The 23514-nt window shown below is 44.3% G+C and overlaps 1 protein-coding gene across 3 annotated transcripts in view; it reads right to left on the bottom strand.

Moving 5' to 3' along the window:
• The window catches only part of MON2 (MON2 homolog, regulator of endosome-to-Golgi trafficking), a 175086-nt gene that overhangs the window by 60831 nt on the left and 90741 nt on the right, over positions 1-23514 (bottom strand). For all 3 annotated transcript variants that reach the window (XM_026648770.1, XM_026648771.1, XM_029910836.1), the window contains exons 20-24: positions 22168-22269; positions 19436-19546; positions 14053-14228; positions 1246-1408; positions 394-687 (exon numbers count right to left, since the gene is read on the bottom strand). In XM_026648770.1, coding sequence (XP_026504555.1) covers positions 394-687; positions 1246-1408; positions 14053-14228; positions 19436-19546; positions 22168-22269 — 846 coding nt within the window. The remainder of the gene's footprint in view (positions 1-393; positions 688-1245; positions 1409-14052; positions 14229-19435; positions 19547-22167; positions 22270-23514) is intronic.

Genomic DNA, 23514 nt, shown 5'->3' with positions numbered 1-23514 from the left:
GGCACCAAAATTTTATGCAAAGGAATCATGCATTTATCTGTGTGGAGAGTGTAAGAATGACCAATACAAAAGTCCAAGACCAGAGAATACAAACTGAAATACTGGTGTCAATTTCATGAGCACATTTGTGTAGGGTGGGGGGGTGGGGAAATCAAGATGATGTAAAAATGGTGATAAGCTGGCCTAAGGGCAGCACAGAAGGGAAAAGAAACCATCTGGAAGCTTTAAGAAAGTTTAAGATAAAATAGTTCCTAGCTACTTTGCGTGTGTAAATTATATATTATCTTTAAAAATCCTATAAAAATTAAAACTGGTATTTCAATAAACATGTGTAAGAGACGGAGGCTACCAAAATGTGGATGCTGTATTCTACAGCAGCATTTTACTCAGTACCTTCCATATAACTGTGTGCCATGTTGAATGTTGAAGTAAAGTTCCATGGGCACCAATTGTAGAAAACAATGTCTGTCCAGCACTCTTTCTAACTGCAGGTCGTGGATCTACACAGAGTTCCCCAAGCTTGGCATAGAGACAGAGCCAAAGGCAGTCAAATGGCGGTGCTGGGTGGAAAGGACGGTTTAACAACACTCCCTTCTCTTCTGCCTGCTTCTGCAATACTGCTTCCTCTTTGTTCAGCTCTTTTTCAATGGTTTCACCTCTTTGGAAGAAATAATCCGAAATATTCCACTACAAACAAAAAAATTTAGGAACACATTTTATGTATGGAAAAATAAATATTTAAATACACATTGATAATTGCTCTGATTGTGAAGAAGCAGTTTTTCTAATTTGCCCATTTTAAAGTGTACTGCAAAATATGTCCTAAGCAACTCTTAGCTCTACTGATTAGAGAAGGATTACATTTAATTATTCTTACAAACAGAATATCAAGAACTGTATTTATTTCCAGGCTTCAGTTTTTAGGCTCTCAAGACACAGATATATACAAACTGAAGCATCAGAAAAGGATTATTAAAATCTATAATGTTTCTACTAAAAATGTTGATAATCGTCATATCTCTGCAACTCCATTCATTTTACATAATCATGTTTGTTTCAATAATAATTTACTTAAAGACAAATTCTTATCACTACATTTACATTAACTTCAGTGGGAGTTTTATGAGAGAATGACATGCAGTTTCTGGCCTTTATCGGGTAACAGTCTAGACATTAACTAGCATTAACAAAATTAATTAAATAAAAGCCACACTAAACCTCATTATGAATGCAAATTAAACTCACCAGCAAACCAATTGATGTTAGGCTAATGTTTAGTTCTTGATTGTGAAGTCCAAAGCTTCCTGCAACTTCAACAACTATTTGTAGGCAAGTGCATGGCATTGTTGGTAGGAAGTCTGTCACAACCAACTGAAGACACTGGAATGCAGTCCGTATTAAGGACTCTCTTGAGGAAGTTGAAATAAGGTACATGTTATTTTTTTTAAGAGGGTACAAATCATTCTATTATTATGCACCAGAATGCAACATTACTACAGAAGGATAATCGGATTTACACACTTGCTCTAGATTCAAGCAAAATTTGAAATACATTTAGGATTTGTCCCAGCTGGGGAAAAAAGATGTTTGTGGATTTTGTATTTGGTGTGGACTTCTTTTGTTTTGTTGTTCTTAAGAATGAGTTAGCTAGCACATTCTAAATTCTAATGCAGAGAAGGCAAGTTATACTTTAGCACGTTGGCTAGACCAGCTGAAGCACAGGCTCCCCCAACTCTGCCAGCTTTCATATGCTGAGGTACAACTTGCTTGTCTAACTGGAGTTTTAGAACTTGTTAGCTAACATTCTATAATAAATCTTTATCTTTGGCAATATAAACCCTAAATTTGGTGGGAAGACCGAACTGGCCTGCAGAAAGTGGCAGGAAAGGAAGAAACCAAGGAGGAATGACAGGATGCAGCTAAGCAACTGGATGTAGCAAGAGAGAGTGTCTAACATGTAACCCCCTTTCTTCTCTTTTCTTTTCATTTTACGGGGTTAAACCAAAAACCTTATTGCTATAATTAAAGCTGCTGTTTCTACTTGCTCTGAGTTGACATGGAAACAGTCAAAGACGAAGTGGTTGTACAGAAACTTGAGTGGCTTCAAACAAGTAGATGCTATTTCAGCACACTAGAAAGTGTACAGAAGTTGTTATCCATGCACAGTAGCTGTTTTGAAGCTGATGTGGAAGTCTTTGTTAAGGGCAGACATTCCTGCACATACACACATATGCCCTTAGTTAGATCCAGTCCAGTCAGATCCAGCTCAGCCTTGCAGGGAGAAAATGGAGCTGGCAGGGATAACCCAGATAATCTATGGATTGGCTCTAAATAAAGGTTCCTGTAATTTTACAGAAATCAGTGGGATTGAGATTAGAAAACCCCATAAAAGAGGAATCGCAGACGGGAGTCAACTCCTTTGTGAGCTGTACTACATCACTGAATCAAAGACAACATTTGAGCCTAACAGCTACAGAAATTGTCAGGTTTTTTCCTTATTTCAAGTTGTGTGCGCGCTCTGTATTGTGGATGCTGAAACAACTGGTTATGTGGTACAACTGTTTTATCTAATTGTCAATATAATACCTACGGTGAGACTATATGAAAGAAGATTATCTCTGATTGTCAGAAGTTTTCTGTGAGGTTTAAATATAAATATATTTTAAGGTTTAGGCCAGGGTTATATGCTTCATTTTAAAGGAAAATAACTCTCTAATTAGTGATGATAGTCTAGCAAGGGTGCGCTGTAACTGCTGTGCTGTAATTGTTTATCTTTGGAGTGTTATTCAGTAAAGAGACATTTGAAATAGCTAATTGTGTGTGTAACTGTCTTATGGTAGAGACAGGTACAGGATTCCTAAGAAAAGGAAAGTGAATCATATTATAATTTCCACTTTTAATATTCAGAGGGTTCCTTTGGAAATTCATCCATTCATCTGTGCAAATACTGTAAATCAACATAGGCTATATGTAGGTTATATACAGTTGTATTCAAGCTTCACTCTGGAGCTTCCCTAGTATTTGATCCAGAGTTCACCATGCTTGGATTATAGAAGCATAGCTCAATCCAGAACATAAATTCAGAAAAGGTCCAGAGTGTAGTCTGAATAGAGGTGCATCAGTTCTATACTGGCTGAGCCCTGTGAATAAATGTTTGTTTTCAGTTACCAAGCTCTACAAGTAAGAGAAAAAACAGTTACCTATCTTTTGTAACTGTTGCTCTTTGAGATGTGTTGCTCATGTCCATTCCATTCTAGGTATGTGTGCGCCCACATGCACAGTCATTGGAGATTTTTGCCTTAGCGGTATCTGTAGGGTCGTCTGTACCATTCCCTTGAGTGCCGCATTCATGCGTTGGTATATTAGGTGCTGACAACCCTACGTCCTCTCAGTTCCTTCTTGCCGGCAACTCCAACAGAGGGGTAGGAGGGCGGGTAATGGAACAGACATGAGCAACACGTCTCGAAGAACAAGTTACAAAAGGTAGGTAACCGTTTTTTCTTCTTCGAGTGCTTGCTCACGTCAATTCCATTCTAGGTGACTCACAAGCAGTATCCTCGGAGCTGGGTTCAGAGTTCAGGGTCTTGTGGCTTGTAACACTGCTCTACAGAAGCCAGCATCATCCCGGGACTGCTGGGTAAGTGCATAACGGGACGAGAATGTGTGGACGAACGACCAGGTGGCTGCTATACAGATGTCCTGGATAGGTTAGGAACGTTGCTGAGGAGGCTTACGCCCTGGCTGAATGGGTGGTTACAATCGCTGGAGGTGGCACCTTTGCCTGATCGTAGCAGCAGCGAATGCAGGCAGTGATCTAAGATGAAATTCTTTGAATGGACACTGAAGGATCTTTCATCCTGTCGGTCACCGCGACGAACAATTGCAACGACTTGCGAATTGGCTTGGTCCTTTCAATGTAGAAGCCTAGCGCTCTCCTGATGTCTAGGGAATGCAACCTATACTCCTCCTCCGGCTTTGGAAAAAAGAGAGGTAAGTAAATGTTGTGGCCCGTATGAAACTGCAAGACCACCTTGGGCAGAAAAGCCAGGTGCGGCTGCAGCTGGATCTTGTCCTTGTAGAAGACCATGTAGGGTGGTTCTGAGGTAAGCACCCTAATCTCAGAGACCCAGTGGGCAGATGTTATCGCAACTAGGAACGTGACTTTCCGGGACAGGAGGAGAGAGCAGGAAGCCAGAGGCTCGAAGGGAGGGTCCCGTGAGCCATGACAGCACAAGATTCAGATCCCATTGTGGAACTGGGTCCCTGATGTGCGGGTAAAGGCGCTCGAGGCCCTTGAGGAACCTGGCAGTTATGTCCTGGGCAAAAAACGACCTATCCTCAAGCAGTGGATAGAAAGCCGAAATAGTGGCCAAGTGGACTTTGATAGTTGAAAGGGACAGGCTTTGGAGCTTCAGATGCAGGAGGTAGTCCAGGATCAACTGCAGCAAGGCCCACTCGTGCCGAATACCTTTATCGGAGGTCCAACAAGCGAACCACTTCCATTAGGCCAGGTAGGTCGTTCTGGTGGAGGGCTTTCTGCTTCCCAACAGGACCTACTGGACAGTGGCTGAGCATTCCTGCTCCTCTGCATTTAACCATGCAGCAGCCAAGCAGTCAGGTGCAGCACTGCCAGGTTCAGATGCAGAAGACTGCTGTGGTTCTGGGACAGCAGGTCGGGCCTGAGTAGCAGCTGTAACGGAGCAGCCACTGATAGGTCCAGCAGCGTGCCGAACCAGTGCTGGCATGGCCAAGCGGCACTATGATGATCACTTTTGCTCTGCTTGATTTTCATGAGGACTATGTGAATCAGCAGCAGTGAAAGGAAGGCATACAACAGAGCTCCCCAACCACTGGAGCAGAAAAACGTCCAACGGGGAGCCTCTGTCGATTCCCCGAATTGAGCCGAAAACATTTCATTTTCTGTTCTACGTGGATGTGAACAGGTCCACCTGGGGAATCCCCCAACCTCTGGAAGATGGAGCTGAACACTTCTGGGTGGAGGGACCACTCGTAGCGAGACAAGAAGGTCCTACTGAGGTGATCTGCCAAAGCATTCCTGGCCCCAGGGAAGTGAGCGGCTACGAGAGGGACGCCATGTTGTACACAGTAGTTCCAGAGCTTGAGGGCTTCCTCATAAAGGGCAGATGGTGTGGCTCCGCCCTGCTTGATATAGAACATAGCCGCTGTATTGTCCATCAGGACCTGGACCACCCTGTTTTTAAGTGAGGTAAGAAGGCTTGGCAGGCCTTGCGAACTGCTCTGAGCTCCCTGATGTTGATGTTAGGGAGCCATCGTGACTCGACCAACGATGCTGCGTGCTGACATTGCCCAGGTGGGCTCCCCACCCCAGATCTGAGGCATCGGAGATGAGGGTCACCGATGGGGATAGAGCCGCAAAGGGAACTCCCTCCAACACCAATATAGGACTCTGCCACCAGGTGAGTGACGACAGTACGTGGTCCAGGACCCTGACCACATGCTCCATGCTGTGTCTGTTGGGGATGTAGACCAACGCCAGCCACATCTGCAGGGGTCTGAGGCGGAGCCACATATGGCAAACCACTTAAGTGCAGGCCATCATGTGGCTCAACAAGTGCAGGCAGATGTGAGAGGTAGTAAGAGGATGTGCTTGCATGCATGAGATGAGGTCCATCATGTCTTGGAACTGAGCCTCGGGGAGGAAGGCTCTGGCCTGAGTAGAGTCGACGACCGCTCCAATGAACTCTATGCTTTGTTCTAGAATTAAGGTTGACCTTTTCTCATTTAACAACCACTCCAGGTCGTGACAGGTGGAACAAACAAGATCGAGATACTGTCGCACTGGAACCCGAGACCAACCCTTTATTAGCCAATCATCAAGATATGGGCAAATTTGAACACCCCAGCGCCTCAGGTAAACAGCCACTAGTGCTATGCACTTCTTGAACACTCTTGGGGCTGACGGGAGACCGAATGGCAATACCGTGAATTGGAAATGGCACTGGCCCAGAGTAAAACGAAGGAAGCACCTGTGCCCTGGGAAAATGGAAATATGCATCCTTCAGATCGAGGGCAGCGTACCAGTCTTCCGGATCCAGGTAGGGGATGATGGAGGCCAGGGAGACCATGCAAAACTTCAACTTTTTGAGAGACTTGTTGAGATGACGCAAGTCCAAAATGGGTCTGAGGCCCCCTATTGCTTTCGGGATTAGGAAGTAGCGGGATTAGAACCTCTTTTCCTTTCATGTCTTGAGGGACCTCCTCCACCTCCCCCAAGCGCAGGAGGTTCTCGACTTCTTGGACTAGGAGTTGTTCATGAGAAGGGTCCATGAAGAGGGATGGGAAAGGGGGGTGGAAGGGAGGGTTGGCCTCTGCAAGATGTAACCCAGGGATCTCAAACACGCGGAGCTCTTCCCTGTGGCCCGCCAAGCTCCCTGCGTGCCCCCCCCCCCCCCCGTTACTGCCTGTCTCCCCTCAACTCCCCTAACCCCACTCCCGAGTTATTTTATATGGCAGCTAAGCTCCCCACGCGCTGCTCACCAATGTTTGGGGCCAGGTCTCTCCCCCAGCCCCGCCCGCTGCCCCCACGCACCTCCCCCGAGTATCCCCTGGCCTCACTTGCTGCCCCTCACCGCCCCGAAGCCTGCAGCTCATGCTGACTCCGCCGGCTCTGCCGGCTTCCGGCATCACCTGCTGCCGCAGGGTCCTAGTGCCCCCCTCCACTAGGGCCAGGGCAGGCTGCCCTTCCCCTGCCTTTCTGCCCTAGTCAAGCCTCTCCAATGCCCCAAACCCCTCATCCCCAGCCCCACAGCCCTCACCCCTGCACCCCCTCCTATCCCCAAACTCCATCCCAGAGCCTGCACCCCCACCCCCTGCCGCAGCCCGGAGCCTGCACCCAGCACCCAAACTCCCTCCCAGAGCCTTAGGCAGGTGGGGGTGGAGTTTGGGGGAGGGAAGGTTCTGGGCACCACCAAAATTTCTACAAACCTGCCACCCCTGGAAGAGGCAGAGCAGGAGTGGAGTGGTGGTGCACCCAGTGCAGTGGGGAGGCTTTACTGAGTGTATATATTTTATTAAAACCGCTTGGAAATGACTTAGTCGAAAAAAAGAACACTCATGGAAGAAAAGAGTTTTTCAAGACAAATGGGAGAATTTTTATTTTTTCACAGAGGTAAAAGATAAAATTCAATGCCTTATTTGTCAGCAAATGATTGCTGTTCCCAAGGAGTATAACGTGCGTTGGCACTACGGCACGATGCACCGTGAAAAATACGATGCGGTCACTGGAAAAATCCGAGAGGAAAAAGTTCAGCAACTTAAAGCAGCATTTGCCAAGCAAAGAAATTTCTTTTTGGGGATTAACAAGTCTAGCAAAGATTCAGTAAGAGCAAATTTTGTGATAAGCGAAATAGCTAAATCATCGCGACCTTTTACAGAAGGCTTATTCGTAAAAGAATGTCTTATGAAGGCCAGCGAAATTTTATGTCCTGATAGGAAGAAAGTTTTTGAATGCATAAGCTTGTCTGCCAATACAGTTGCCTGCAGGATAACGGATTTAGCTGATAATGTGCAAAAACAATTGATTCAAATGGCAAAAGACATCAAAGCATTTTCAATTGCTCTTGATGAGAGTACAGATGTATCAGATACCGCACAGTGTGCAGTGTTCATTAGAGGTGTGGATTGCAATTTGAATATAACTGAAGAATTGCTAGACTTAATACCACTGAAGGGTACCACAACAGGACCTGACATATTTCAAGGACTGGAAGAGTGCATTGAAAAAGCTGCGCTGCCATGGAACAAACTCGTATCTTTGGCTACGGACGGTGCGCCATCAATGTGCTCTGAAAACGTTGGTGTGGTTGGATTATTGAAGATCAAACTGAACAGCCTCAATATATCAGGAATTAGCTTCACCAGTATACATTGTATTTTGCACCAAGAAGCCCTGTGTAGTAAAAGTCTACAAATGAAGGAAGTTATGGATGTAGTTGTTAAAACTGTTAATTTTATACGTGCACGAGGGCTGAACAACAGACAGTTCACTTCTTTTCTAGCAAGTATGGACAGCGAATATGGGGAACTTTTGTATCATATTCAAGTTAAATGGCTGAGTCGTGGAAATGTTTTGAAGCTTTTTTTTGCACTTAGAGAGGAGATTGATTCCTTCATGAAAATGAAAAACAAGGAGGTTCCACAGCTTGCTGATTCCACTTTTATCTGCAACCTTGCTTTTCTAACAGATGTAACTGATCACCTGAATGCACTGAACTTGAAACTTCAAGGTAGAAAACAGGTGATAACACAGATGTATGACAGTGTTAAGTCATTCAAAGTCAAGCTTACTTTGTGGGGGAAACAGCTGACTGCTGGCAATTTGGTTCATTTCTTGACTCTGAATTCCTTAGGAAAAGTTGAACCCAAATTCTTGAAAGAATATGCAGAGATCATTTCTAACGGACACAAACAGTTTGATGTGCGGTTTAAAGATATCAAGGCACTTGAACCACATTTTCAACTTTTTTCCACACCATTTGCTGTTGAAATTGACTATGTTGCAGAGGAAATGCAGATGGAGTTAGTGGAGCTTCAGTGTGACACCATTTTGAAGCAGAAGTATACAGATACTGGAATTCCAGAATTCTACAGGTTTCTTTCACAAGAAAGATTTCCCATGTTATTCTCTGCTTCCGCAAGGATAATGGCAATGTTTGGAAGTACATATATATGTGAACAGTTTTTCTCTTCCATGAAGATTAACAAATCTGTGTTAAGGTCAAGGCTCACTGATGAACATTTGAAAGCAACACTGAGATTGGTTTCGTCTCAGGATATCAAACCTAATATTGATGCTCTGGTTGATGCCAAACACTGCCAGCTAAGTGGCCAAAAATGAAATAACTGTCAAAATTTGCACTGACTTTTCACATTACAGTTAAAGAAGTTAATAAAAAAGTTAATAAATTGACTTTTAAATAGCATACTATATTTTAATACTATACTACTCTTCCTTTTTTTTCTGCCTACCTCCAGGCCCTTCCCACCGCCAGGCCGCCAAACAGCTGTTGGTGGCGCTTAGCACTTTACAGGAGGAAGGGGGGAGGAGCGGGGAGCCGCGCGCTCAGGGGAGAAGGTGGAGAAGAGACAGGGCAGGGGCAGGGCCTCATGGAAGGGGTGGAGTGGGGGCAGGGCCAGGTGCAGCGAGGGGGAGTGTCAGTGATGCGGCCCTCGGGCCAATGCACTAGTCCTTGTGTGGCCCTCGTGGTCATTTGAGTTTGAGACCCCTGGTGTAACCTGAGGATATTACTTTGAGCACTCAACAGTCCAAGGTCAGCTGAGACCAGGCCGACCAGAAGGAGCAGAGGCAGTAGAGGAAAGCGTGGGAGTGTGGATCCTGGGAGGTGACTGGGGTGTCGTCCTCGAGCGCAACCTCAACATGACTGCTTCTGGCCTCCTTGGTTCCTGGAAGGGCCAGGCTGAGAAGACAAATGGGAAGACCATGTAGGTCCTCAGGCGGGGAGTACCCGAGGACCTAGACTGTGGAGGCGGAGGGCAGAACGACTTCCTGGCCTGCTAAGGAGTATGAAGGCCCAAGGAGTGGAGGGTGGCACGGGAGTCTTTACGGCCATGGAGTCTCAAGTCCGTGAGCTTGGAGAAGAGCCCATCCCCCTCAAACAGGAGGTCCTGTATAGTGGCCTGCATCTCATGGGATAACCCGGAGGACTACAACCAGGAGCTGTACCTCATGGCCAACACAGAGGTGACCACACAAGCCGCTGAGTCAGTAGCGTCCCAGGCCATTTGAAGGACTCCCCTTGCCACCACTGTGCCTTCATCCACTCAAGTGGTGAACTCCTGAGCTCGGTCCTGTGGGAGGGCCTCTTTGAATTTGTTAAGGGAGTCCCACAGGTTAAAACTGTACCTGCCTAACAGGGCCTAGTGGTTAGACATCCAAAATTGCAGGCTTGCCATCAAATAAATCTTTCTGCCAAGTCCATAGAATCATAGAATACCAGGGTTGGAAGAGACCTCAGGAGGTCACCTGGTCCTGCTTTGAGCAGGGGGCTGGACTAACACCAACTAAATCATCCCAGCCAGGGCTTTGTCCAGTCTCTTGGTGTCTTTGTTTTTCGGCGTGCCACTGACTTTGCCCTGCCTGTCCATTTCATTAATGGCAGACAGACCAGTGACGCCGCTGAAGGGTGCATATACAGATATTTAAACCCTTTCACAGGAAGGTAACACTTCTCTTCGATTCTGTCTGCTTCTAAGAAGGTGGAAAAGGAGGTCTGCCACAGTGATTTGGCAATCTTAAGGACCCCTGAGTGGACGGGCAGCATGACCCAGGCCATGGTGGGTGGGAGGGGGAGGGGCTGCCCGTTTGAGAGGGACCCGCCACTGCTTTGTCCGGAGATGACGACGACAAGTGCACTGCTGGGGGAGGGGGAGGTTCCCCTTCCCCTTCCCCTTCTCTGGGGATGGCTCCTTAGGTGCTGGAGTTTGATGCGCTGCCTCCGCGTCGGATTCGGTACTGTACTCCAACTCCGGTGCCAGCTGTGCTGGGGGCGATTTGTCCAAGTCCGCCAGGGAGGACTGGTGGGAATATGGGACCAACATCACGGACATGCCCCACGGGTTCCAGTATGGCCATTGAGCGGGCCACTTTCCCTGCTGCCATGCCATCTCTGCAGGTGCCACGCCAGCTTAGCGGCTTGGTGGTAAATCACCCCTCCTTGGAGAGGGGCTGAACTCCTGGTCTAAGTCCGACCATTGCCCTTCTGGCGACCAGGGCAGAGCCATCAAGGCCTGAGTCTGCCGACTGACACTGGTCAGCAACCGGTGAGGTGAGGATCAGTGACTGCCCAACAAGCGATACTGGGGGGGGATGGAGACTGGTGCCATGACAGGGAGTGATCCCGCCCCGGTGGGGACTGACACCTGAGAGACCATCTGAGCGAGGGTGACCTGCACCATAGTGATCTTTCATGGGAAGCTTGCCAGTATCGGTGGTAGGAGGACCGGTGCCTAGACTCTGGTGTCCCATGTCTTGTAGCGGAAGAGTGTGGTGTCGGGGACTGGAAATGCGGTGCCAGGATCCTAGGCCACGGAGATGGTGATCTACATCTGCGGTCTGGGGTCCAAGGGTGCTCCACTGCCCTATGGGGTGGTCCCATGATTGGCTTGCCCTTAGGTGCTGGGGCCTTATCAAGCCTGGCGCAGTGTCTGCAGTACCGGTCAGCCAACTTGCTCTTTAGCCGCTGGAGCCGCTTCGGGCAACGAGGACCTGAGGAGAAGCTGGGGTCCCCTGCCACTCCCGGGAGTCAGATCCCTGGCTAGGCTCCCGGGGGTCTGACCTCAGTGGCACCCCCGTGACGGGCACATGGCCTGACATAGGTCCTTTGCCTGAGGCCCCTTTCCCCTCCAGTGCCAGGGGGCTCTTCTTTTGCCGCTTCTTCGGTACCGGCGAGGGGGAACGGTGCCGGCGGTGCGCTCCACACCAATGCTGAAGTGTGCGGTGTGGGATCCGAGTGGGACGGCTCCAACACAGGACGAAGTGCAGCTTCCATGAGGAAGGCCTTCTAGTGGATATCCTGCTCCTTCTGCGTTCTGGGGCAAAAGCTCTTACAGATTCTGCACTTGTTCTTTCTATGGGACTCCCCATACATGGGACTTCAAACAGCTGGCATGGGGGTCACTAATAAGCATCAGCCTGTTGCATGATGAGTATGGTTTGAAGCCGGGAGAAAGGGGCATGTCCCGCTCAAGGGCAAAGTCCCAGCCGGGTCTAACTACAAACTAACCTAACACTTAACTTAATGGCTAACTAATATGACAGATTCAGACCAGAAGAACATAAAAGAGTGGTTGAAGGCAGGGATATCAGCCTTCAGAATGAGCAGGTCCCTGTTCTCTGGATAGCCAAACAAAGGCTATTCCAGACCAATTAAGACACCTGACGCCAATTAACCAGTTAAGGCCGGTAGGCTAATGGAGACAGCTAGAACCAATCAAGGTCCCACTTATACTGTTTAAAAGCTCTCCTTCCAGTGGCCTCCGGGGAGCCAAGGTGAAAGGAGCTGGAGGAGAGGAAGCATTGCTGAATCCTGAGGTAAGGGTGAAACTAGGGAAAGGGGACCACGGGGGAAGTGGCCCAGGGAATCAAAGCAGCGTCAGTGATGAAGGGAAAGTCGCCAACAGCTGCTACCATTAGGGTCCCTGGGCTGGAGCCTGGAGTAGAGGGCGGGCCCGGGTTCTCTCCCCCGCCATACTCTAGAGAGATCCCCTGGAGAAGGGAAGCAGGACTCGGTCCAGGCAGGGGGCTGAACTGCGCTTACTGAGCTCTACGGAGCAACAGAGACTGTGGGGTATTCCCCCTTCCCATCTCCCATACTGGCCGGTGATGAAAGTAACTCAATAGGCTGTGACTCTTGCCACTACACTGAGAAAGGGAGGTCACACTGGGGCCTTATCGAGTTTCTGAGACCACTGAATCCGCCCAGAAGCGCAGGACCCACCAATACAGGCTCGGAACTTTGTCACACTAAGTACCTACAAACTACATACAAAGAAGACAGACAATGGGCTATGAAGAACCGCTAATGCTCTTGCGATGCAAGACAAGGAGCTCTGACCAACTGTCCCAGGTGGTGAGGAACTGAGAGGGCAGAGTCGGCAGCGCCTAATATACCAATGCATGAGCACGGCACAACCATCTGGATACCGCTAAGGCAAAAAATCTCTCATGACTGTGCACATGGGCACGCACACACCTAGAATGGAATGGACATGAGCAAGCACTTGAAGAAGAACTAATTTTCTTTTGTAATTTCAATATTGGATCAAATTACCGAACCATATTTTCGTGTCTCCCGCAACGACAATGCTCCCGTACCAAATGCTTCAGAAGAATGCACAAGAAACCCCATAATGGACAATTATGGGATAACTTGTCTATAAAGGAAGGTTTTCCCCCTAAACCCTGTCAGTCAGCGGTTGGTTTATGCCTTACAACATGAGGGTTTATATCCTTTGCAAATGTTTTCTCCTATGTAGTTTATCTTATAAGAATAATGAGAATATCTAAACATCTAATATTTTTCTATTACTATTAAGTTCTTGATCTGAATGATATTGTGAAGAAATGAGTTCTGTAAGAGTATTTCCTTTGAATAATTTTAAATGTTTAGCCTCTTGTTCTTGTGTTATGAGAGAGTAAATAAGCACCTTACTTAACTTCTCTGTATCAAAATTGTGGCTCATTTCTTGCCCTCTCTACTTGTTTTTTAGGCTTTTAAACAGAGATTATTAAAATAATTTAAGATCAACACTATGTAGCGATTGCTCTATGGCCCAGAGGGAGAAACCATTAAACATTTTCTGAGTTTAGTTGTTAATATTTCTCATCTTCCAACAGGGTGCATATACAGAGCCGGGATATTATAAAGTAAGTTCTATCTTGATTAAGAGAATAAAAGGAAGGACATCTATAATGAAGGTACTTAGGAACGGAAATCACCTCTGGCCTTTTTCTTTATTGTTGCATGTATTTTCATAAGCTAGTGGAAACTACAAATTTCTCTTGTGAATCACTTAGTTATTTTGTGGGAATTGGCATGTTTTTGTTTGTAATATTTTAGGAGACCACGGGTTTAATTCTGCCTCTAATAATCTGCCAGGTTTAATGTAAAATTTATCTTTAAAGTTACTCATCATTCATCAGTATTTTTACTGTCAAAATTCACTATTACTATCAAAATGTATTTAATTCCACAGTAATATAAAACGGTAACAAACCCTGCATAAGTCTCTCTCTAACGAACACATCTTTCAAAGCACCAACCTTTCCATAACATTTATACTAATGGCATTATCAGTACAGATCTGCAGATTTTCAGTCTTTTGAAAGAGTAATTCAGTAGAAAGCTGACAATCTGTGCCTTTAAACAAAACTTCTTTTCTGTGGAGTCCAGCTATTCAGAACATAGAAATAACTAAAAACAATTATGAATATTAGTAAATGGTGAGTTCTCTGCTCTTCTTATCTATATCAGGTTTATATCAACCACTTACCCTTGATCACTTCTGATTGCTCCCATGACACCAAGGACTAATGGCCAGCCAGGTCCTAGACTGTCACCTTGACTCTGCAAAATCTGTAATACACACTCCAATTGTTTGAGCCTGATATCAGGATGAATAATGTTTGACAGTTCCTTCAATGGATTTAACAAAAGCAACTGCAGCCTCTAGAAATAAATAGAGAAACAGCAAGGAGAGTAATAACTAACAGATTATAATGCATCCTTATGAAGCCATACAGTACAAATCTGCATTTTTTAGAGTGGGATTTTCAAAAGTGCCTACAAACCATCAGTGGAGGCTGGGCACTTAACTTCTTTAGGTACTTTTGAAAATAATTTTAAGGTATAGGTTTTTTTCTCCCTCCGTAAAGTATTATATTTCCCAACAAATTTGGAGATACTTTTAAATCTTGCAGGTGAAGTTTAAACTTAGGAAATGTAACAGTATATTAAAAGATTGCAACGTATTATTTAAAAATAAGCACCAAACATGAACAAAGATTGATCAAGATGCATCTCTCTCAACTATTCCCCAGTATGAGGGTTACTCTTTTAGACCCAAATGTATTTCAGCCACATCGAAACTTTGTGCAGTGTAAATGGAATTGTCATCTTGATAACTGCAAAGACATGCTAGATCAGGGTGGCCAACCTGTGGCTCCGGAGCCACATGCGGCTCTTCAGAAGTTAATATGCGGCTCCTTGTATAGGCACCAACTCCGGGGCTGGAGTTACAGGCACCAACTTTCCAGCCCAGGGGGGGGGGGGGAGAAGACAGGGGTTGCTCACTGCTCAACCTCTGGCTCTGCCACAGGCCCTGCCCCCACTCCACCCCGCCCCCTCCCCTGAGCTTGCCATGCCCTCGCCTCCCCAGCCTCCTGCACGCCATGAAACAGCTGATCGGGAGGTGCAGGGAGGGAGGGGGAGGCGCTGGCGCTGATCGGCGGGGCAGCTGGTGGGCGGGAGGCGCTGGGAGCTGATGGGGGGCTGCTGACGTAATACTGTGGCTCTTTGACAATGTACATTGGTAAATTCTGGCTCCTTCTCAGACTCAGGTTGGCCATCCCTGTGCTAGATCATTAAACTGAAGATACAGCTGAAGATTTATTTCCAGATTCTTTCAACCTTTATACCATCTATCCCTCCTTTTGGGTCTTTGTTTCACATAGTATCAAACACTTGGGCTTTGGCAGGTTTTGGGAGCTCATGGCCAAAAATCAGGAACTCTTACATTCTCACTCAAGCTCTTGCAATGACTTATTGTGTGACCCTGAGCAACTCATTTAACCACTATCTCAGTTTACTCATCTATAAACTGGGATTAAGAAAAATCACATTCCTTGTAATTTTGTTTCTTGGACGACGATTTCACAAGAGTCTCATTCATGAGTTTCACGCCACCAGTGTGAAACTGGTTGGGAACTTCCAGAACCAAGGATCCTTGGAGGACAATATCCCTCCATGCAAGCACTCATAATCATTCCCAGAAAGTAGTTATCAGTGGTTCACAGTCATGCTGGAAGGGCATAACAAGTGGGGTCCCGCAGGGATCAGTTCTGGGTCCACTTCTGTTCAATATCTTCATCAATTATTTATATAATGGCATAAAGAGTACACTGTGACAGACCCAGACCAGTGGGGTACAGGAGTCTGGTAGAGGGCAAATATACTGGTCACTGGATGAATAGTTTTCTGTTCCCTGAGTGATCAGAGCAGGGGTTGCACTAGAGTAATCAGGAACCTGCTAGAACCAGTTAAGGCAGGCAGGCTAATTAGGACACCTGGAGCCAATTAAGAAGAAGCTGCTAGAATCAATTAAGGCAGGCTAATCAGGGCACCTGGGTTCTAAAAAGGAGTTTGTGGTGTGAGTGTGAGGAGCTGGGAGCAAGAGGCGCAAGGAGCTGAGAGTGAGAGGGTGTGCTGCTGGAGGACTGAGGAGCACAAGCGTTATCAGACACCAGGAGGAAGGTCCTGTGGTGAGAATAAGGAAGGTGTTTGGAGGAGGCCATGGGGAAGTAGCCCAGGGAGTTGTAGCTGTCATGCAGCTGTTACAGGAGGCACTATAGACAGCTGCAGTCCACAGGGCCCTGGGCTGGAACCCAGAGTAGAGGGCCTGGGTTCCCCCCAAACCTCCCAATTAACCTGGACTGTGGGTTCTTCCAGAGGGGAAGATCTCTGGGCCGTTCCCCAACCCACATGGTGAATCTCTGAGGCAAGAAAATCCACCAATAAACGCAGGACCCACCAAGACAGAGGAGAAACTTTGTCACAACACTTATAAAGTTTGCAGATGAGACCAAGCTGGGAGGGGATGCAAGTGTTTTGGAGGATAAGATTAAAATTCAAAATGATCTGGACAAACTGCAGAAATGGTCTGAAGTAAATAGGATGAAATTCAATAAGGACAAATGCAAAGTACTCCACTTAGGAAGGAACAATCCAGTTGCACACATACAACATTGGAAATGACTGCCTAGGAAGGAGTACTGCGGAAAGGGATCCGGGGGTCATAGTGGACCATAAGCTAAATATGAGTCAACGGTGTAACACTGTTGCAAAAAAAAGCGAACATCATTCTGGGATGTATAAGCAAGAGTGTTGTAAGCAAGACACGAGAAGTAATTCTTCCACTCTACTCCGCGCTAATTAGGCCTCAACTGGAGTATTGTGTCCAGTTCTGGGCACCACATTTCGGGAAAGATTTGGACAAATTGGAGAAAGTCCAGAGAAGAGCAACAAAAATGATTAAAAGTCTAGAAAACATGATCTATGAGGGAAGACTGAAAAAATTGGGTTTGTTTAGTCTGGAGAAGAGAAGACAGAGGGGACATGATAACAGTTTTCAAGTACATAAAAGATTGTTACAGGAGAAGGGAGAAAAATTCTTCTTCTTAACCTCTGAGGATAGGACAAGAAGCAATGGGCTTAAATTGCAGCAAGGGTGGTTTAGGTTGGACATTAGGAAAAACTTCCTGTCAGAGTGGTTAAGCACTGGAATAAATTGCCTAGGGAGGTTGTGGGATCTCCAACATTGGGGATTTTTAAGAGCTGGTTGGACGAACACTTGTCAGGAATGGTCTAGATAATACTTTGTCCTGCCTTGAGTGCAGGGGACGGGACTAGATGACCTCTCGAGGTCCCTTCCAGTTCTATGATTCTATACATGCATCCTTACATCCCACAGAACAGGTGGTACATTCAAATTCTACTTGTGTTAGTGGTTCAGCCACTGCTCCCCTCAACTGTCAGTGTGATGATGGTATCTTCAGAGTAGGGAAAATTAGTTACTTTGTAATTCTGGTCCTTTGAAGTTCTCTCACAGAACTGTTACTCTCCACATAGACCACCACACCTGCCTCTTTTCAAAGTTTGGAGGTTTTTGCTTTTGAGGTCACGCATTTTTGCCTATATGAAAGTACATAAGTGAATGTTTCATCCTTTTACACCAAAAGGAACTGACAGCTGATAACACCAGTGGACTGTACCACTTGCACTACAGGATTGGAAAATTCGCCGTGTGGGCATTGATGCACCTCACTATAACTCTTTAGCTGTGGGAGTTACCAGGCAATCTTGTAATCATGTAATGGATGCTGAGAGGATGGAATCTTTAAACTGTAATCTTTCACAGAAATGTTTTGAAGATTAACTATTATTTTGTGCAGGGCTTATGAATCTTTATAAAAAGTGCTAAGCATTATTATTTTATGAGTATTATTATTATTATTATAATATTAAGAGGCATGAGATGATACAGGATTTCATTTATTTTTCATGGTTGACAGATCTTTAATTTTTTACCACAAAATCATAATTAACAGGTTTTTCCACAGCGCAGTTTTTCAAATGAAAAGGGAAGTGATACAGATGAGCAGTAACTAATATTGACTACTGAGTCAACTTCAAATGCAATGGGAAGGAGAAAGGAGGACTTAAAAGAGAAGGGCGGAGGATCAGAAAGGGACATTCCATGCCAAAGTCCTAAAAGCTTTTATTTCTCAATAACAAACTACCCAAAAAAAAAACCCTCCAAAACATTTTACCCTAAATGGAACAGGCCATATCACGTTAAAACAAAAAACAATACTTTTATGTTCCTCTATGTTTCATTTGGTATGTCATAGCCATCTATGCCCAACATATGCATTACTTTAATTTTTAGACAAATATACATATACATTGAATGAACTTAAAATTTCTCCTTTTAACAGTTGCTTTGTTCTGGTGATATAATTTTCCATTCCAAATGTCAAAATGACCGGAAGATTGCAGGTCTCACCAGAACTTAGTCCTCAGTCAAAAAACACTGAACTTTTATCTCAGGCCTTGCTGGTTTGACTCCACGTGAAGGACTTGATTCCCTCAGTGCATCCAACCACTGTCTAGGAGCACTCAGCCCTCTTGATTCTGTGGTCTAGTCTGTGCTAGCTCTAGCATACACCAATGAAGGATCGATATAACATGGCTGCATCCTGCCTTTGGCAATTTCCCTATGTTAGGGTGAATGAAACCAGCTCTGCCAGCTGAAAGTTTCCTCCCGATGGTGTTTTTTCTCAGCTGGTCAGTCACTTTAAGAATCTGGTTCCTAAACTGAGTAGTGCCTAGGGGCCAGATTTAAATAGAAAATCTGGCCCAAAAGATTAATTAGCAGTCGGAAAAGAAATCTGCATGAAGTAAAATTTATTAAATAAAAAAGGTAGTATTTGAAACACTACCCCTAAAGAACCTAGTTTTATTACACTTCTAAAAAAGAGACATACATTTTAAGTCAGAAAATAAAAATATATATTGCCAAAGAATAAAAAAATTATAGGGACAGACTCTGTAAGATAACAGAAAAGGGCTAATTTTTTTTTAATTAAACGCCGAGAAATGAATAGGAGACAGAAAAAATTTAAAAACAGCTGAAGAGAAAAAGCCAAAGTATGTGTAGGAAAAATCAGCTAACTTTCTCTCTCTCTCATATAATGGCTTTATATAGAGAGACAGGATAAAGATAGATTCTTTTGGTGTATAAACTGTATCTTGTAATCCTGTGCCTTCTGTAAAAATTTTCTATATTCCTCTAACCATTTTAGAATTGTTTTGTACTGATGACGGTGGTCCACATTTTGTTCTACTACATGAACACAGTGAGTTAGCAACATCATTCTTTGTTCTCCATGTGTGAAAGGAAGGAGGTTGTAGCTGATCAGAATGCATGATCTCTGTACCTAACGCACAAAGTTCCATCTACAGTATTTATAAACTCAATAGTAAAACTGCTTTATGAATGCCACCTGTTTGTTGAATTATCTGTAGGGAAGACTCTGATTTCATGTTCATTATGAATTCTAGAAAAGGAAAGAATCATTTCACAAAACTTACTTTACCTGATTTTGTGATAATGGAGGGTCATGGTTAAATGTAAGCCCGGCTTTAATGAGAGAGGTTAACGCTTCTGCACCCCATTCTCTCATTCTGGAGTTTGGATGCTGGCAGACCTGAAGATACAGCATAGCCTTATTTAAAGCTACATTCATTTAAACCAAGAAGAGTTGTAAACTTTCACAATTCAAACTGGATATATAAACTACGTAGTGTTTTTAAAATAATGATGATAATCAAATATTAATTTACAAGAATAAGACAAACAGCTGAAACCTCTGTATTTCACTATTTTTCCTATATTTCTCAAAACAACCTGCTTCTGTCAATCAATTAGGTGGTAAGGTCCTCAAACGTTAAGACTAAGTTTAATAATGATTAAGGAAAACACATCGGTAGGAAAAGCTTACCTTCTGAATAAGGAAACAAGAGGAAGCAACAGGGAGAGAGGCAGAAGTAAACAATGTGAAAATCAAGTCAGTTCAACAAAATATAGTTTCACAAATTAAATGAAAAGGCAATACATATCATTGCTAATTTAGATATTGGTAGCTTAAAAATGGTTTGACACAAAGAACCAAATTATGCTCTAGAAGGTGTGCCTGTAACTCATTTTCATTTAACTTGGCCTTGAACTGTTATGAAACATACCCAGGTTCACTATCTATTTTTTAGTACAGCAAAAAATGTCCTTAATGTACGGAAGTGACCAACAAAAGCCTGTGTGTGTGTGTGTGTGTGTGTGTGTGTGTGTGTGTGTGTGTGTGTGTGTGTGTGTGTGTGTGTGTGTGTGTGCGCGCGCGCGTGTGTACGTACGTACGTCTGTGTTTGGTTTGTCGTACATAAAAATACACATTTAAATAAACCTAAAATTATTGTACAAATGTTAAGAAATATAATGTGAAGACGACACTCCATTCTTCTTTCAAACCCTTGAGTAAAAGATAGGTATAATGCCATAAATCGAAGAGAAACTAAATTTTCACTGGCCTCTCAAAATTGACTCGCCTTTGTTTCTTGATGTAGTTCACATCAAGATTGCCCAATTCTAAATTTTCATAAATCACTATTTGTAGTGCAGAGAAATTAAAACACTACAAATGCATACCATCTTCTGCAAAGCTGTGCAAACATACCATGAGCAATTCTCCATGCTTTCATACTTGATATATCTGTGTCAGTCTCAAGAAAAAACTGTTTTGAGCCTTCAGTGACTTGTAAAGACAATGCTGCACCAACCCCTTCTCAGTGGGGATAGGGATGTATGAGACTGTCAGGGATAGGCAATGCCTGTGTCAAGGGAAGATGGAGAAAGGGAAGGGCAGATTCAACTGTTCTGGGGATGGGATAGTGGGGAGTGGAGAAGTGTCGCCACCACCCCGTCTACCACTCACTAGTCAAGCTTGAAGGGTGGTTCTCATGCCCTTTACCCCCAGCTATCTGTAAAACATCCCAGGTAGAGCCTGGCGCAGATACACAAATGTGTATCCGCAGCCGAGCCACAAAAATTATCTGCGGATCCGTGGATTTGTAGGGCTCTATGCTGGGGGCCAGGTTGAGGCTCCCACGCATCCCCCCTGCCGGAGCTTGGTTGGGAGTCATGGACCCTCCACCTGCCCTCGGCCAGGCAGGAAGCCGAGGGGGCGGGGATACGGCCGGGGGCTGCTCTCAGTGCTCCCCCCACTCCGTCAGGTGGAGGGTCCGCCACGGCTCCCCAGCTGGGCTCCACATCAGCAGAAATGGTCTGCGGATATCCATGGATATAAAGCGGATACCCGCGGATTTTCAGGGCTCTAATCCCAGGCACACTGCTAGGATTGCTCCTGCTCTCCCTGCCACATACCACTGAAGTATATGTTTCGCAGATGCTGGGTGGAAGGGGAAATCGGACCAAATTGCCGGTTTTGGGGATCAGGAAGGACTTTTTCCCCTCAGTGGAAGTCTGGCAGGGTGTCCACTATGTGTTATCCATCTTTCTCATAACATCACGGAGGCCCAATTTTAGGTTAATAAGGATTAAGGCAGCACTTTAAAAGAATGTTTGTTTATAAGTGGAATTTGTCATTTCATTTCAAGTTGTGACTGGTGTCCCGCATGGGCAAGAGCCTGTAATAGATCAGCTGCTGAAGGAAAACATGAGTAAGAGACCCAGGAGATGGCTGATACACTGACCTGACCTGTAGGAAAAAGGGTCTTTTGTCTTAAGTCTTTGCAGACTAAGGTACCCTCATTCTTCCTCACAGGGGAAGATGAGAGGCTCTGGAGATGAGCTGAATCCCAGGGATTACGCTGAAGAGGGCCAACCCAGAATAGTGATTATTGCTTTACTATGTCAGGGAAATGTGCTCAACTTCATTTTGAGAACATTAACTACCCAATACGCTACATGAATCCAGAATGAAACTTCTCTGAGGTGCAAGCAGTATATAAAAATGTTAAACTGATAATCATTTTGCTTTATCTTAACATGCTTAAAATATATAAAGGCAGATATTTAACACTGTAGAGAAAAAAAATAAACAATTCCAATAACACCTTTAAAGGTAAAGGAGATATACACCATTCTAGAAACAGGAAGTCAGACAAGCTAAAACTAAGAAGATTGATCAAAAGTTACATTTAGAATATTGATGCTTCTTTTTACATTTTTAGTTAAGTCCTTGCAGAAAGATAGATAATAGAAAGATTTTACTAAGAGCTATATATAGTAGTATTTATGATAAGACAAATCAGTTACCTCTAGGAGGTGACCAGTCAGAGGTCTCCACAGAATCTCAATCCTATGCATGTTAACCAGTCCCGTTTCCAACAGTTTAGCAACAGCAAAAAGAGATGGTTCCTAAGTAAAATGGAATTTAAACACATGATTAGAGATACCTAGTGTAATTTTAGAAATGTTCCCCTTCTTTTGATTTCCTGGTAAGATTTTTCCATTCATTACAGTAATTGTATTTGACAACTTATGGAAGTCACAGACCTCACACTGCAGCTAAATGGGACTGGGAGGTTTCCACAGATGCACCAACACTATGCTATTACCAGCCACAAGGGGATAGGAAAAGAGACAAACACTCCCTTTTGATAACAGTTTTTTCCTTTTTTGATACACCGAGTTTGCTTGAGTAGCATGAGTATTACAATCCCTCCCAAAGCTCTCTCTCTTGCATAATAATGTCTTTTAATGCTATCCTTCCCAACAGAAAATCTGAACACACTTTACTAACAAAAGAATCTGATTTCTGTTCCATCGTAACAGACTTAAATTTGAAATATATAAAAGCCAACAGTAGAGATTATTTTATCTAAATATTTAGCAAAGCTCGTATTACTGTCATCCTAGATTTAGGATCAAAGTTGTAAGTTCCTGAAGAGATGTAATCAATCTCCCATTCATTTGATCTGTGTACAAAACAATAGCATTTTATGCTCAACTATAAAAAAAATTAACTATCACCACATAGTAAAATGGCTGCCACATTATAATTATGCTGCAGAGTGCACTTTACTATTTCCCCTTAACGTGAGGTTCCTTGTTCTCATTTTTAGTTAATGTTAAATTCAAACTATTTTAACTCAATTTCCTCTCTTTGCATTTTGAAGTCCCCTCTCCCAGTTTTATAATTTTAGTACATAATAAACCAAAAATCATTTAATCATTTTTGTATTTACTTCTCTCCTGAAGACACTACCACCAAAGCAAAAGAACAAGCAACACACCACCTAATACCACACCCCTCAAGGGAAATCCTCACCCCTAAAGCTCCTTAAATATCTCTGGGGGGTAGCAGGCTCAGAAAGTCATTCCACTTCTCTCCCCAGGACTCCCACGTAGTGACGTGCTTTTTTTGTTTTAAACCAAAATTGTCAAACTAGTTTTAAAGCATTTTAGAAGATATTGGTTGAAATGGAACATTTTAATATATCCCAGAGCATACCGTGTCATTCCACATCCTAGCTTTCTGAAATCTACAAAGCTTTTAAAAACTCATCCATCTACAACCTGATTATTAATGGAAATGCTCGACATTGCTTAGTTAATGTTAGAAAACATGATAAAAATACTACACAAGTGTTCAGAGAAGAA

The sequence above is a fragment of the Terrapene carolina genome, unplaced genomic scaffold (genome assembly GCF_002925995.2).
Source record: "Terrapene carolina triunguis isolate 2854851 unplaced genomic scaffold, T_m_triunguis-2.0 Scaffold68, whole genome shotgun sequence".
Taxonomy (NCBI): Eukaryota; Metazoa; Chordata; order Testudines; family Emydidae; genus Terrapene; species Terrapene triunguis.
The sequence above is the reverse complement of the archived record's forward strand: the minus strand, read 5'-3'. Positions and strand labels throughout refer to the sequence as shown.